The 12518-nt window shown below is 45.0% G+C and overlaps 1 protein-coding gene across 3 annotated transcripts in view; it reads right to left on the bottom strand.

Moving 5' to 3' along the window:
• The window catches only part of STXBP1 (syntaxin binding protein 1), a 56427-nt gene that overhangs the window by 14718 nt on the left and 29191 nt on the right, over positions 1 to 12518 (bottom strand). For all 3 annotated transcript variants that reach the window (XM_060270146.1, XM_035112800.2, XM_035112798.2), the window contains 11 exons: positions 11643 to 11791; positions 10572 to 10656; positions 10077 to 10207; positions 9333 to 9440; positions 8015 to 8075; positions 6733 to 6798; positions 6454 to 6534; positions 4772 to 4910; positions 3852 to 3961; positions 1726 to 1827; positions 135 to 220 (listed from right to left, as the gene is read on the bottom strand). In XM_060270146.1, the coding sequence (XP_060126129.1) occupies positions 135 to 220; positions 1726 to 1827; positions 3852 to 3961; positions 4772 to 4910; positions 6454 to 6534; positions 6733 to 6798; positions 8015 to 8075; positions 9333 to 9440; positions 10077 to 10207; positions 10572 to 10656; positions 11643 to 11791 (1118 nt within the window). The remainder of the gene's footprint in view (positions 1 to 134; positions 221 to 1725; positions 1828 to 3851; positions 3962 to 4771; positions 4911 to 6453; positions 6535 to 6732; positions 6799 to 8014; positions 8076 to 9332; positions 9441 to 10076; positions 10208 to 10571; positions 10657 to 11642; positions 11792 to 12518) is intronic.

Genomic DNA, 12518 nt, shown 5'->3' on the forward strand with positions numbered 1-12518 from the left:
GCTTTCATGACAAGGCAGCGCAAACCAGGTTGGAGGGGTGTTAGAACAGGAGATAAAAGGAGGAAGGTACAACCCAAGGAATGCCTTTGTGGCTGTTGCCGACCTGGGAGCGAGGTGTGAAGCCTTCTTCCTACCTGACCGCTGTAGTGCTGAAGGAGGCAGAGGACCGGGTGGAGATGTAAGGGTAGTGTTTGGTGTCCAGTTTGTCCTCAATGGCATCCTAAAAAGAGAAGAGCAGAAGACCAGCAGTTTTGGAAGAGCTTATAGCCACATTTTTCTATGTCATTTCTTCTAAGCAAAGCAATTTGCCCCCATGGCTTCAATGCGCATCTCATGTCCATTAGGAGCCGTGCATTTAGGATTGTGGGTCCAATTTTATGGAACTGTTTAGACAGACAATATGAATTTCACAATATGAATTTTCTCTTTCTAACCAACCAATATTTGAAGATGCTTTACTGGTGTTTTTAACTCTGCAGGTGCTTTTTGTAGATGCCTCAGGGTTGGCCCAATACATGTTGGTGCTTGAGGTGCCACAGTGCCCCACCCAGTGGCGGATCTACATTTTTGGGACCCTGAAGCTTGAACTATTATGGGGCCCCCTTTGCAACTAGCAATGAGGTCCGGGTAGCCACTGTTATCTTCTTCAAGAGGTTTGTTCCATAACAGATCACCACACCTTTATAACATCTGTGCTACTGTCTCTCGAACCTAGGGACTGTTGAAATATATACAACAACAAAAATAATCAATTTGAGTTGTGCAACTCAGTTTGGGTCTACTAGACCCAAAAATTCTAAGCAATGTGGACTAAAGTCACTTCTTGGGCCCCCCCTGGGATTACCGGTAGGAGCTCTGAAGCTTAAGCTTTATTAGTTTCATAGTAGACCCATCCCCAGCCCCACCACCACCAGGAAAGAAGCAGTGAGTGAAGATCTACATCAGCAACAATGGGAGCAAGCAAATCAACCATACCCAGTGGTTAAAGAGGGAATGAAAGGCTGTCATGAGGGGAAATCACGCCAAGTGGGTGCTGACCCCAGAAGGCAGCCCCTACCATTTCCTTTTGGGTGGGGGAAGAAGACCAGCAATGCCTCCTATTTGCCAAGAGGCCACTATAGAGGCAGCAGATCCAGCCTCCAAGGAGCATGCCACAGCCATGGCTGCTACCAAGGTGATTGCAGCAGGAAGTGATGTATACCGTATTTGGAGACTGTTGATTTGGCCACCATAGGCAGTTGTCTCACCTTCCCTTACGGTGGGCCAGCCCTTGGATGCCTCTCATTCTTTTAAGCTGTTGCTAATGGCACTCTCCCCCAAAGATGCCTTCATCAAGTGCTTGACCCTATCAACTGTCAGCACCAGCCCTATTATGACCGCCAGATCCAGGGAGACCCAGGCTGCTCATGTCCATTACATGCCCACCTGCAAACTTCATAGGAGCAGCTAGTCTGGTTCTAGGCAAGAGTAACAAAGGTAAATCTTACTTTAGTACAGCTGGCTAGTTTCTGCCCCTCCCCTCCATCCAGGTAAGCAAGAGGCGTAATCACAGCTCAAGCACACATTCCAGCCAGACAACAACTCTAAGGGAGGATGCGAAGCAGAAAGTGTGGCTGGACTGGAGATGTGGCCTAAAGACAATCTCAGGGGCCAGACAGATAGGCCTGTAGAACCATATTTGACCCCTGGGCCTCAAGGTTCCCCTCCTCTAGTTTAAATCTTTACCTCCATAATATCCTTTACCACTGGGGTCCATCGAGACAGTTGGTAGGTCTGCTCGCTGATTCGCTCCTTCCGCTCAGGCTTGCTTCTGCGGCGTAAGGTAGACTGAGAAGAGGGAAATAGGCAATTGCAAACATGGAGGGAGTATAGACAAAAAAAGCAGACATACCATGCAACTGGCTTTCTTTTTCATGCTTTAGTTCAGGGCAACTCCTGTGCCTTGCAAACGAGCCACTAACAAGTTAAGCTCGTTCGTGGTGGTGCTGAAAGCTGCAAGGACCAGATAAGGGATTTATCTCAATCAGATCCGTGTCTGGTGGACAAAGTGAAGATTTCATGATAGCTGCTGGCACCCTTCCCCACAAAAGGAGAAAATATCATAGGAAGAAGCATAAAATAAATTCCAGCTATACATTTAAACCACCAACATACATCACTTTTATACCCCTTTAACTCTCATGGCTTTCTTCCACAGAATTTTGTGAACTGCAGTCTGGCAAGAGTCCCAAAGACTGTAGTAGATATCCCTAGCTCTTCCACACACTGAAATATATTTACCATGAATCCCTGGTGTCAGGGGACCTTCCTACAAGGAACCTCCCCCCATCTGTTGACCAGATCTTCACCCAGTGAGAGTAGCAGCAGTGCATCAGGTGAGTGGAATGAGGAAGTTAGCGGTATGGAGGTGGCAAGGCTCAGCGATGTTGGAGAGCCTTTGCGCCATCTTGAACAGGCAGCCCCTTCCTGTGCCCAAATTAAGGCGCGCCACTAAATGTAAGGTCTGGAGGAGGCATTTCGGGGTGCCCAAACTCTTATGCTGGCACGCAACAGGAAACGTCCACTCCCGGATTCTGCGAGTGACTAGGAGGTCATGTTTTCTGCTACCTCTGCACTGTAAATACTATACACAATAAGAACTTTAAAGACAAGTTCGGAGTTGGGCGTCCTTACTCAAGAGTAGTCGCAACAACACCCTTACACCTGGGAATATGGAAAAATTGTTGAATTAGTCCACGGCTGTTGACAGACACAAAAATCTTTGAATAATGGAATGGAAAAGTCAGAAGAATTTACTTTTCCCATACGTCAATGCCCCTTCATAGAGAAAAAAGGCACCACCCCTAATCTACGGAGTGTCAGTGGATGTCCTGCGATTCAGAAAAGGTTTAAGTTAGGTATATTGGCTTTCTTAAATTTACTTGAAGCCTTGTACTTGGTGTTGTCCAGAAATTCCAAGAAACCCCCAAAACCTGTGCAGTTTGGAGAAGCAAAATGGTGTTCCAAAATGGTGTCCAACTGTATCCAAACACAGACAAAAATCTGCTTTTTGATCTCAGGAACCATCATGCAAAATCTGCTTATGACAACATAAAGAGGTATCCAAATGCATAGAGAGCGGGCAGGCAAACAACTTCCCAAAAGATCTAGTAGATGTATTGCTTCCCACCAGAAGTGGGAAGCAAATATTAATATTATCATAGAATCATAGAATTGTAGAGTTGGAAGGGATCTCAAGGGTTATCTAGTCTAACCCCCCACAATGCAAAATTGAGCATTCAATGAACAGGTGGCTGATAGCACCTCGTAGCCGGGGGTGTGTGTGTTAGTCTGCCCCCACACAGCTAACAAAGCTAACTGTTAGACTAGCTAACAGAAGCTAGAGCAAATTGTGATTGCCTTCAGCTTGAAGAACAACACACAGGAATCAATAAGTAGTGTTTAACTACTTTATTGTAGAGAGAAAGATGCAGTATTGTGTCCAGCATCTTGCATAGCCAAAAGAGAAAGTGTACAGAGTACAGTGATAAACATCACATGAGCACCAGGAGATAAGAACTTCCTTTCTCCTGGGAACAGACACAATAACACCATTAGCCTGGCTCAAGCTGCGAAGCCTCGCCAGTGCATAGAAATCCCAACAGTGGCTACTATACAGAGAAGGCCTGATCTTTTGTTGCCACTCTCAGGGCCTCCTTCAAAGGTGGCACACAGAGAAGGCCCTCAGGATGTTGGTGACTGAGTCTGTGTTCCAGTTTTGCATGCTGAGCTACAGCCCTTCCCATTCAGCAACTGGGAAAGGCATATCCGAGCCATTGCTAAAAAATCTTCAAGACCAGGCAAAAACTTACATCTGTGATGATGGGTACTCCAAGGTGGGCCATATTGGTGATGATCTCACTGTCCTCAGGTGGAATCTGAGCATGCTGAATCAGCTTGTTGAGATTTTCCTCAGTGATGCCTGGGAGGGTAGAAAAACATAAAAAGTGAGGCCAAAAAAGATAAATAATTTTACATGTTGCTCAAGCACCCCTTTCGCCAGGTTTTCTGAACTTCTGAGTTTATTGACCCCCATGGATGGACTTATAAAGTTGTCATTGACCCCAACCCAAATTTTTAAGAATGTGAATGAAATAAAGTCAAGAAATACCAGCATCAACATTTATTAATCATCGATCACCATGACTTGAAATCATAAAACGAAAGAAAAATAAGGAAGTAAAACAAGTAGAAAGAAGTATACCTGTATGCAAATCTGTGTAGTATACAGTGGTACCTCGCAAGACAAAAATAATTCGTTCCGCGGGTCATGCCATCTTAGGAAATTTTTCGTCTTGCGGAAACAAACGGCAGACGTCAAAAAAAAAGCGGCCCAAAAAAATTTGTCTTGTGAGACACAGCCATAGAAACCTTCGTCTTGCGAGGCAACAAAGAATCACTAGATGCTTTCATCTAGCGAGTTTTTCGTTGTGCGAGGCATTCGTCTTGCGAGGTACCACTGTATTGTGGAATCATCTTAATAAATACAGAGGTTCCTCATTCACCAGAGAACACATGGTTCCACACACGCCTAGGCCTTTTATTTCTCAGGCTCATAGTTCCCAATTAAACTTTTTGCACTACATCTTGTGAGATTCATTTTTACATCCCGGGAGTTTAACAACCCCTTCTTGACCACAAAGTCTTTATTCAGCCTCTGCACTGCCCCATCGACCTTTGGAGTGAGGTGGGGATCAACACAAACCACTTTGGAAGCCGCTACATCACCTACCATTCTTGAGGAAGATGTAGAGCAGAATGATACGGATCTTGTCATAAGTGCTGACATTTGCATCAAGCAGGATAGGGACAATAGCCCTCATTGGGTCCTTGATTTTCTCCCCCTCTGCATCAGTTCCCATGGCCAGGTCCTGAAGAAGAAACATACAGCATCCATCAGTCTTTGCCCACTTTGGATCTACAATGTACAGGTGAAACTCGGAAAATTAGAATATCGTCGAAAAGTGCATTTATTTCAGTAATGCAACTTATTATTATTATTATTATTACTTTTATTTTTACAAATGCTTTCTTTTGGAAATTCCACAAATAGTTACAATAATACAAAAATAAACAAATAAATAAACATCGCTATTTCATTAATTACATTCTATTTATAATTGACCCACCGAAGACAAATAATTACAACAAATCAAGGCTTGACATATCTTGTTTTGCATGTCATGCATCTATCTCATATATTGGTTTCACCTTTTAAGTTGCGTTACTGAAATAAATGCACTTTTCGACGATATTCTAATTTTCCGAGTTTCGCCTGTAGATTGTCCTGATGTTCATGTCAAATCCAGGGAGAGAAAATGCTGGAGGAGCACAACTTTACTCTTAATATAAATCACACTGAGATTCTGAATTTAGGGAAAAGTAAGACACTGCATTTATTGCATGTTTGATGGGAAAGCTCCTACAGTATTTCTGTCTAAGATGGAGATGCCTTGAACCACGCTTGATCTTGCTGGACCCTCAAGGCAAGCATGGAGTGGGATGAAGTAGGAAATGAGGTCAGCAATCCCAAGAGTATCAGTGTAGCACCTAAGGCAGGGGTGCCCAAACTTTTTCCAAAGAGGGCCAGATATGATGAAGTCAACATGCATGAGGGCCGACCAAAGTTGTTGAGCTTTTTTGTACAATTTTACCCCAAAGTTGTCGAGCTTTTCTTAGGATTGAATTGAAGTCACTGAGCTTTTTTAAGGATTTTACCCCAGGACAATACTGCCACAGGGGCTGGATTAAATCAACTGGCTGGCTGGATTAGGCCCCCGAAACAGACTTTGGACATGCCTGACCTAAAGGAAGGTCAGCACAGGTTAGGTCAGAAAGGAGAAGGCTAAGAAAGTTGGAGGTTTCTCTCTCCATCTGCTCTTTCCCCTGCAGACACGCCAGCCTCCAGTGCAAGCTGAGTTCCAAAACTTCCAACAGACTAGGATACTCCTCCCCACCCAGTCTTCCATTCCCCCACTGCCTGCTTATTCTTTCTCACCTGCAAATGAAAAGTTAATCCAAGTTCTTCCCGATCCTTACAGCTTCCCATGCTTAATAAACACATTGCCTAGAGCCACCCAGATATCATGTCCATGTGCATGTCAAAGCTTTGATGTGCATCTCCCCCTTTTGGAGGATGACACATGCCATTGCATGTCACAGAGCACTTAAAAACAAAACAAAAGGTGACCCCCTGTAAGACTACACTCCACCATTAAAGGGGAAATGGAACAACCTAGTCAGCACCTAAGTCAGCTCTTTCTTGAGATTCCTGGAAAATCATGCAAAAATGCATCAACACACACACACACACACACAAAAACAACATGGTGTTGCTAACATAAGAATGTGTTTGCAGCAATGTCTTTCCATCAGCACAACCTGCTCAGCAATTTTCTGAATCAGTTGGTTTACCTGTTCAACTCGGCAGAGCTTGTCCACAGTGCCTTGGTAGTGTTTCATGCAATCTTCGGCCAGGTGAAGGTGAGTGGAGTACTGAAAAGGAATGTTAAAAAAAAGGGTCCATCTTCAGTGCACAGAACCATAGACTTGTAGAATTGGGTGGGACCTGATAGTCATCTATTCTAATGCCCTGCAATGCAGCAATCTCAGTTAAAGCATGCACGACAAATGGCCACTCAACCTCTGTTTTTAAAAAAAACCTCCACAAAAGGAGAGTCAAATAGGTCTTACCTTGCTCAGCTCCTTCTGATACTGGGGCATCTTTTTCAGCATCTGGGAGAGATCCCTCATGGTTGTCTACAAGTTTTAAACAGAGAACAATAATCATCCACATGCCTTGCTTCCAAAGGGCAAATGGCAGCTTTTGGACCAGATGACCAGAGCTAAACAATAAAGACCTTAAACAGTTAAACCAAGACAACCAGGTTGTTGGGGGGGAGGGGGTTTGGAGGAGGGAGGATAAAATCTTACTAGAACCATTGAGCTGTACCCAGACAAACACCATTTTAAAAACCTGTATAGCATTTTAAATGGCAAACTACTCATTAAAAAAAACCTGTATAGCATTTTAAATGGCAATGGCTTCCCCCACAGAATCCTGGGAACTGTAATTTGTCAAGGGGAATGGGAGTTCTTAGGTGAACCCCTCCTCAATTCCCAGACCTCCCTGGGAAGAGGGATTGATTGATAAACTACTTTGGGAATTGTTGCCCTGTGAGGGGAATAGGGGCATCCTAACAACTCTCTGTGCCCTTAACAGTCATGGCATCACTAAAAGTAACCAACTGTGGTTTGTTAATGGTACTGAGAGTTGGTAGGGGGCTACAGTTCCCAGAGTGGTTTAACAGTCAATTCGTCTTCCCAGGGAACTCTAGAAATTGTAGCTCGGTGTGGGGAACAGTGTGTCTCCTAACAACTCTTAGGACTTTTAAGAAACTACAGTTCCCTCTTTGTGGGAAGTCACAACTGCCGAAGGGGTATAAGAGGCCTTTAAACGTGTGGTGCACACTTCCCTGGAGTTCTTAATGAAATCAATAAAGATTAAGTGAAGTCATGATTAACTTGGAATCAATGGGACCATGTTTAACTAACTTCATCTGGATCCAACACAGAGAATTCAAAGGAGCCTCAAAAGGTCCAGTCTAGCACCTCATGAAGGGGAACCCACCACCTCTAACAGTGTAATCATGTTCCTCATAATAGTCTAATCCGTTTTCTGTAATTTGAACCCATCAATGCCTCAATCATCAGTCCTCTGCTTCAGCTGTACAGCAGCCCTTTAAATATTTGACAATGTGATCTTAATCCTTTCTTAATCCAGGGCAAACATCCCCAGATTCTTCAACCAATCCCTCATAGTAGTACTTGGTCTTTTATATATTTGCTACATTTGAGGGGGGGGGAGAGTATATATCTGTATCAATAGGAATAAAAAGGAACCTTTCCTGCCCCTGCATCTAGTTCTCTGTTCAATCCTAAGCATTCTAACATTTGATTGCTTGTTAAAGCTCACCTTATCACCTGTATTCATCCTTTTACTGGAAGAGAAGTCCTTCAGAGAGCGGGTGACCTCCCTGGAACCAAATGAAGGCCAAGCAAGTCAGTATAGTCCTCCCTACATCCAGCTCAAGCCATGCCCCTTTCCTAGAGCAGTGGTGGGGAACCTCAGGACTGGTGGTCAAATAAGGCCCTTTGGATCTCTCTATCTGGCCCTCAGAACTCTCCCCTGGCCACACCCCTCACTGGCCCAAGCATCTCTAGTAGGGCTAGAATGTGTCCTTCAACCCTAATAATGCCTCTCCCTTGTCTGGATGGAGGACAGAGAGCAGGGTGCAATTGCATGTGGAAAGTTGCCTACTCTATGAAGGTAAAATTTACATTCATTGCTCCACGCACTTTTGCTTCTGGCCCCACCCACCACTGGCACATTGCCCTCAGGAGGTTGCCCAGACAGGAAACACAGTTCACTTCCTAAAAGCTTAGCTTCAGGCCACAGACCAACACAGGAGGTTAAATGTAAGTCTATAGGGTTGCAACTCAACACAGGGAGGTTACGAGTGTGTGTGTGACCCCATCAGTTCCAATGGGCTTCACTAAAGAAGCTGAACTGCCTAAGTGGAGTGACTGAGCTACAGATTATGGTAGTGATTGATCTACTGATTCAAGTCTCCTGTGGGCCGTGAACCCCCTAGATGGCCTTAAGCAACCCAAGTACACACACTCTCAGCCTGAGTCCTCCCTCCTCTGCAAATAATAACAACAACAATATCCCCGCTTGCAAATGGAAAATAATAACACCCACTAATTTCATAGGGTCACTGTAAAGACTATGCTAGGCAATGCATGTAAAGTATTTTGAACACTTGGAAAAACATAATTAAAGTTAACTTTTTACTGGTATGGAAGCACAGTGAGAAAACCAGAGTTTGTACAGTGACCACAAACACTTGAAAAAGTGCTGTGCAAATTACGATTATTAATGTTAGCTTCTTACTAATGAGGGGGTGGGGAGGAAAAAAGGACAGTCTGTATACTATGCAGTTGGGTGTGTGCTTTGCTGTTTAAAAAATAAAAAAGTGGTATCAAGCTTCAATTAATAAATTAAACCTTCTTAATTGGATTTAGGATTCTGCAGTGCTGCTCTGCATTATGATTTCCCCCCCCCACCAAAAAAACCATATATAATCTCTCCTTTTGCACAATATTTCTAGCTGGAAGACTGCTCCCTCCCCAAATAACCTCAGGCAACAGGAACAAAAGGCAGCACACTGTTTTGCAATATGCAGAGTTAACTCAACGCCACCAAGAGGGAGGAGGAGATGCGCTCTTACTGGGAGACCTCAGCAATGTGTTTATGGCGCAAGGTGACCCAGAGGTCATCATCTTCATCCAGCAGAACCTCCTTGACACGGGCCTCCCCAATGCCACTTGTCTCATATCTAGTGAGGGAGAAAGAGAATGTAAGAACATAAGAATAGCCTCCTAACAACTCCCAGCAGCACCCTTAACAAACTACAGCTCTCAGGTTTATTTGGGGAAAGCTCTCACGGTGGCCAACCAGAGGCCTGGAGGAACCCACAAGCAGGATTCAAGCACAAGGGCATTCTCCCCACCTGCAGTTTCCAGCAACTGGTATTCAGAAGCATTGCTGCCTCAAACTGGGAAGGCAGAGCATAGCCATCATAGCTAGTACCGTAGTCATCAACAGCACTCTCCTCCATTGATTTCTCTAATCCTTTTTAAAAGCCATCATTGCCTCCTGTGGGAGTGAGTTCTGCAGTTTAACTATGGGGAGAGAAGGTAAGTACAGTAGTACTTTTTGAAAAAATCTATCTTAAAATTCATTCACAAGTAATTTTCACTTGTGCAGCGATGCTTCCCCCCCTCCTCTCCCCATGTACCCCCTAAATTTGTTATGGGGTTCACCCAAACTTTCAGAGCAGATTTTTGGAGGCCTAGGGCGTGCATGGGGAAGAGGGGGGGGTAAGGTGGAAGTCATTCCACTCGCTCAAAGGTTTAGTGGAACACTGTCCTTGGGGCTTTTGCAACCACCAGGGTGTCTGCAGGACCCTTACTTGTAGACGTCATTCTCAATGGGCAGCAGATCATAGCTCATGGCTTGGAATGTCAGTTCATGTAGCACTGGAGAGCTGGGGTCAAAGCCGCGGTCCAGGATGACGAGCTGGGAGCGGGCTTTGTCTGGACCCTTAGGAGGGGAGAAACACAACAGAAAGGCTCAAAGTGTGGGTGGGGACAGGGGGAGCATGGACAAGCCCCGCCCTCAAAGCCATCATGTGTCACACCCAATCCCTGACCTTCCCAGTTCAAGGACAGCAAGCCCCTCTGAAGCTGCCACCTGATGTCATGATGACATTAGGTGAATGGCAGGTTGGTGCCCCCACCCAACAAAGTGTCCCCTGGGGTTCTGTGAGGCAGGTCCTCCTGCTGGCTGAATCTAGTTTCCCACCCCAGAAATGTCAGGAACCTGGCTAGAGATGTGCCCCTTATGAGGAAAGGTGCCCAGTTTATATGACCTGACCTTGTTGGTTGTTCCACACTGAAGTACTCACCTCACCCATGGTAGGGTCATCAGCCTTGTAAGCATCAAGTTTGTCCTGGATCAGCTGGGCCAACATGGCATTGTCTTTGTAATCCCTGCAAAAAAGCAGAAAAACAATGCAATAAATATATATATATCTACAGGAGACATGGGTGGCACTGTGGTTTAAACCACTGTGCTCCTTGGACGTGCCAATCGGAAAGTCGGTGGCTTGAGGCCCCGCGACGGGGTGAGCTCTCGTTGCTCAGTCCCTGCTCCTGCCAACCTAGCAGTTCGAAAGCACGTCAAAGTGCAAGTAGATAAATAGGTACCACTCTGACGGGAAGGTAAATGGCGTTTCCGTGCACTGTTCTAGCTTCGCCAGAAGGGGCTCAGTCATGCTGGCCACATGACCCAGAAAATCTGTCTGCGGACGCTCCCTCGGCCTGTAAAGCAAGATGGGTGCTGCAACCCCAGAGTCGTTCACGCTGCTGGACCCGAAAAAACCCACAAATACTTCAGTTCAGCTCCCATTTTAAAGAAGGTGTGAACTGCTTTGCTGGGTGGGACTAGGATTCATCTTGTTTTCCTTTTCCCAAAGCAGGCACAAGGAACCTGTGGCTTCCCAGACCTTTTTTTTAATGGTGCTTTATGTTTTCATTGTGTTGTTGTACACCACCCTGACATTTTAAGAGACGGCAGCATACATATAATACTTTTTATAAAATAAATCAATAAAACTCCCAGCCCCCAACCTTTCCAGCTAGCATGGAGAATTCAAGCAAACCTTTCAAAAAGAAAGAAAAGTGAGCTGATTTGCAAGTGTGATTCATTAACCTGAGCAATATAAGTCAGTTTGGGGAAGTTATTTCTAAGGATTTGTTTTAGCTATAACTTGTACGTGAAACCCTGGCTTAAAGCTACCAACTATAAATATATTCAGGACACATCAGGATGGAGGGGAGGAGGAAGAGAGAAAGTAAATAAAGCAGCCTATTCATTGTTGCTATTTACTACTAGGTAAGTAAAGGGAAGAAAGTTTGGGGTTGGCAGAACACAAGGTGCTTCCTTTAGGAGACCCCTGTCCAGAACCCAGACTCACCCTCTGTATCGGACAGCAGGGTATTCCTTCAGGGTGGCGCAAAGGGTGGCAATCTGCTCTGCCAGGCGCTCCAAGATCGGGTTTTTCATCTGGGCCTTGTGAGGGCTGTAGAAGCTCTGGAAAGAGTCAGCAGAGTCCAAGGAGTAAACCTGCAGAGGGCATCAAAAGAACAGCAGGATGACAAAATGAGCTAAACTGTAAATGGATATCATACATGGCAGCCAGCAAACCTCTCCAAGGTGGGAAGATAGGAAGCTGACTTATCCCAAGTCCCTCTAGCTCAGGTTTGCATGCACTGACTGGCAGTAGCTCTCCAGCATTTCAGAGTTGGACATTCCCAGCCCTACTTAGGAGATGCTGGGAACTGAGCCTAGTAGAGTTCCCTGATAAGAAGGGGTGACTGTTAAACCACTTTCGTCTGCTCCCTTCATTACACATCTTCAGGCACCAGGCAAAAACATTCATTTGGCTGGTTGCACATTCTATGGCTTTTAAAATGTGTTTGTGGGTGGGGGTTACTTGTTTTTTGTTTTATTATGTGTTTTGTGTTCTCATTTTGTATTTTTATGTTGTGAACTGTGAACCCTTAAATTTTGGATTAAGGGTAGGTAGGTAGGTAGATGAGAGAGAGAGAGAGAGAGAGAGAGAGAGAGAGAGAGAGAGAGAGAGAGAGAGAGAGATATGATAGGGAATTGTAGCTCTGCGCGAGGAATAGGAGCCGCCTAACAACTCTCAGCACCCTTAATAAACTATACTTCCCAGGATTCTTGGGGGGAGGGGGAACCCTGCCTCTTCAAAATGGTATAGTTCTGCTGTAAATGTAAGGTGCAGATGGGGCATTAGGGTGACATGTTAGTTTCTTCATTACTGCGAAGT

Source organism: Zootoca vivipara, chromosome Z, assembly GCF_963506605.1.
Source record: "Zootoca vivipara chromosome Z, rZooViv1.1, whole genome shotgun sequence".
Classification (NCBI taxonomy): domain Eukaryota; kingdom Metazoa; phylum Chordata; class Lepidosauria; order Squamata; family Lacertidae; genus Zootoca; species Zootoca vivipara.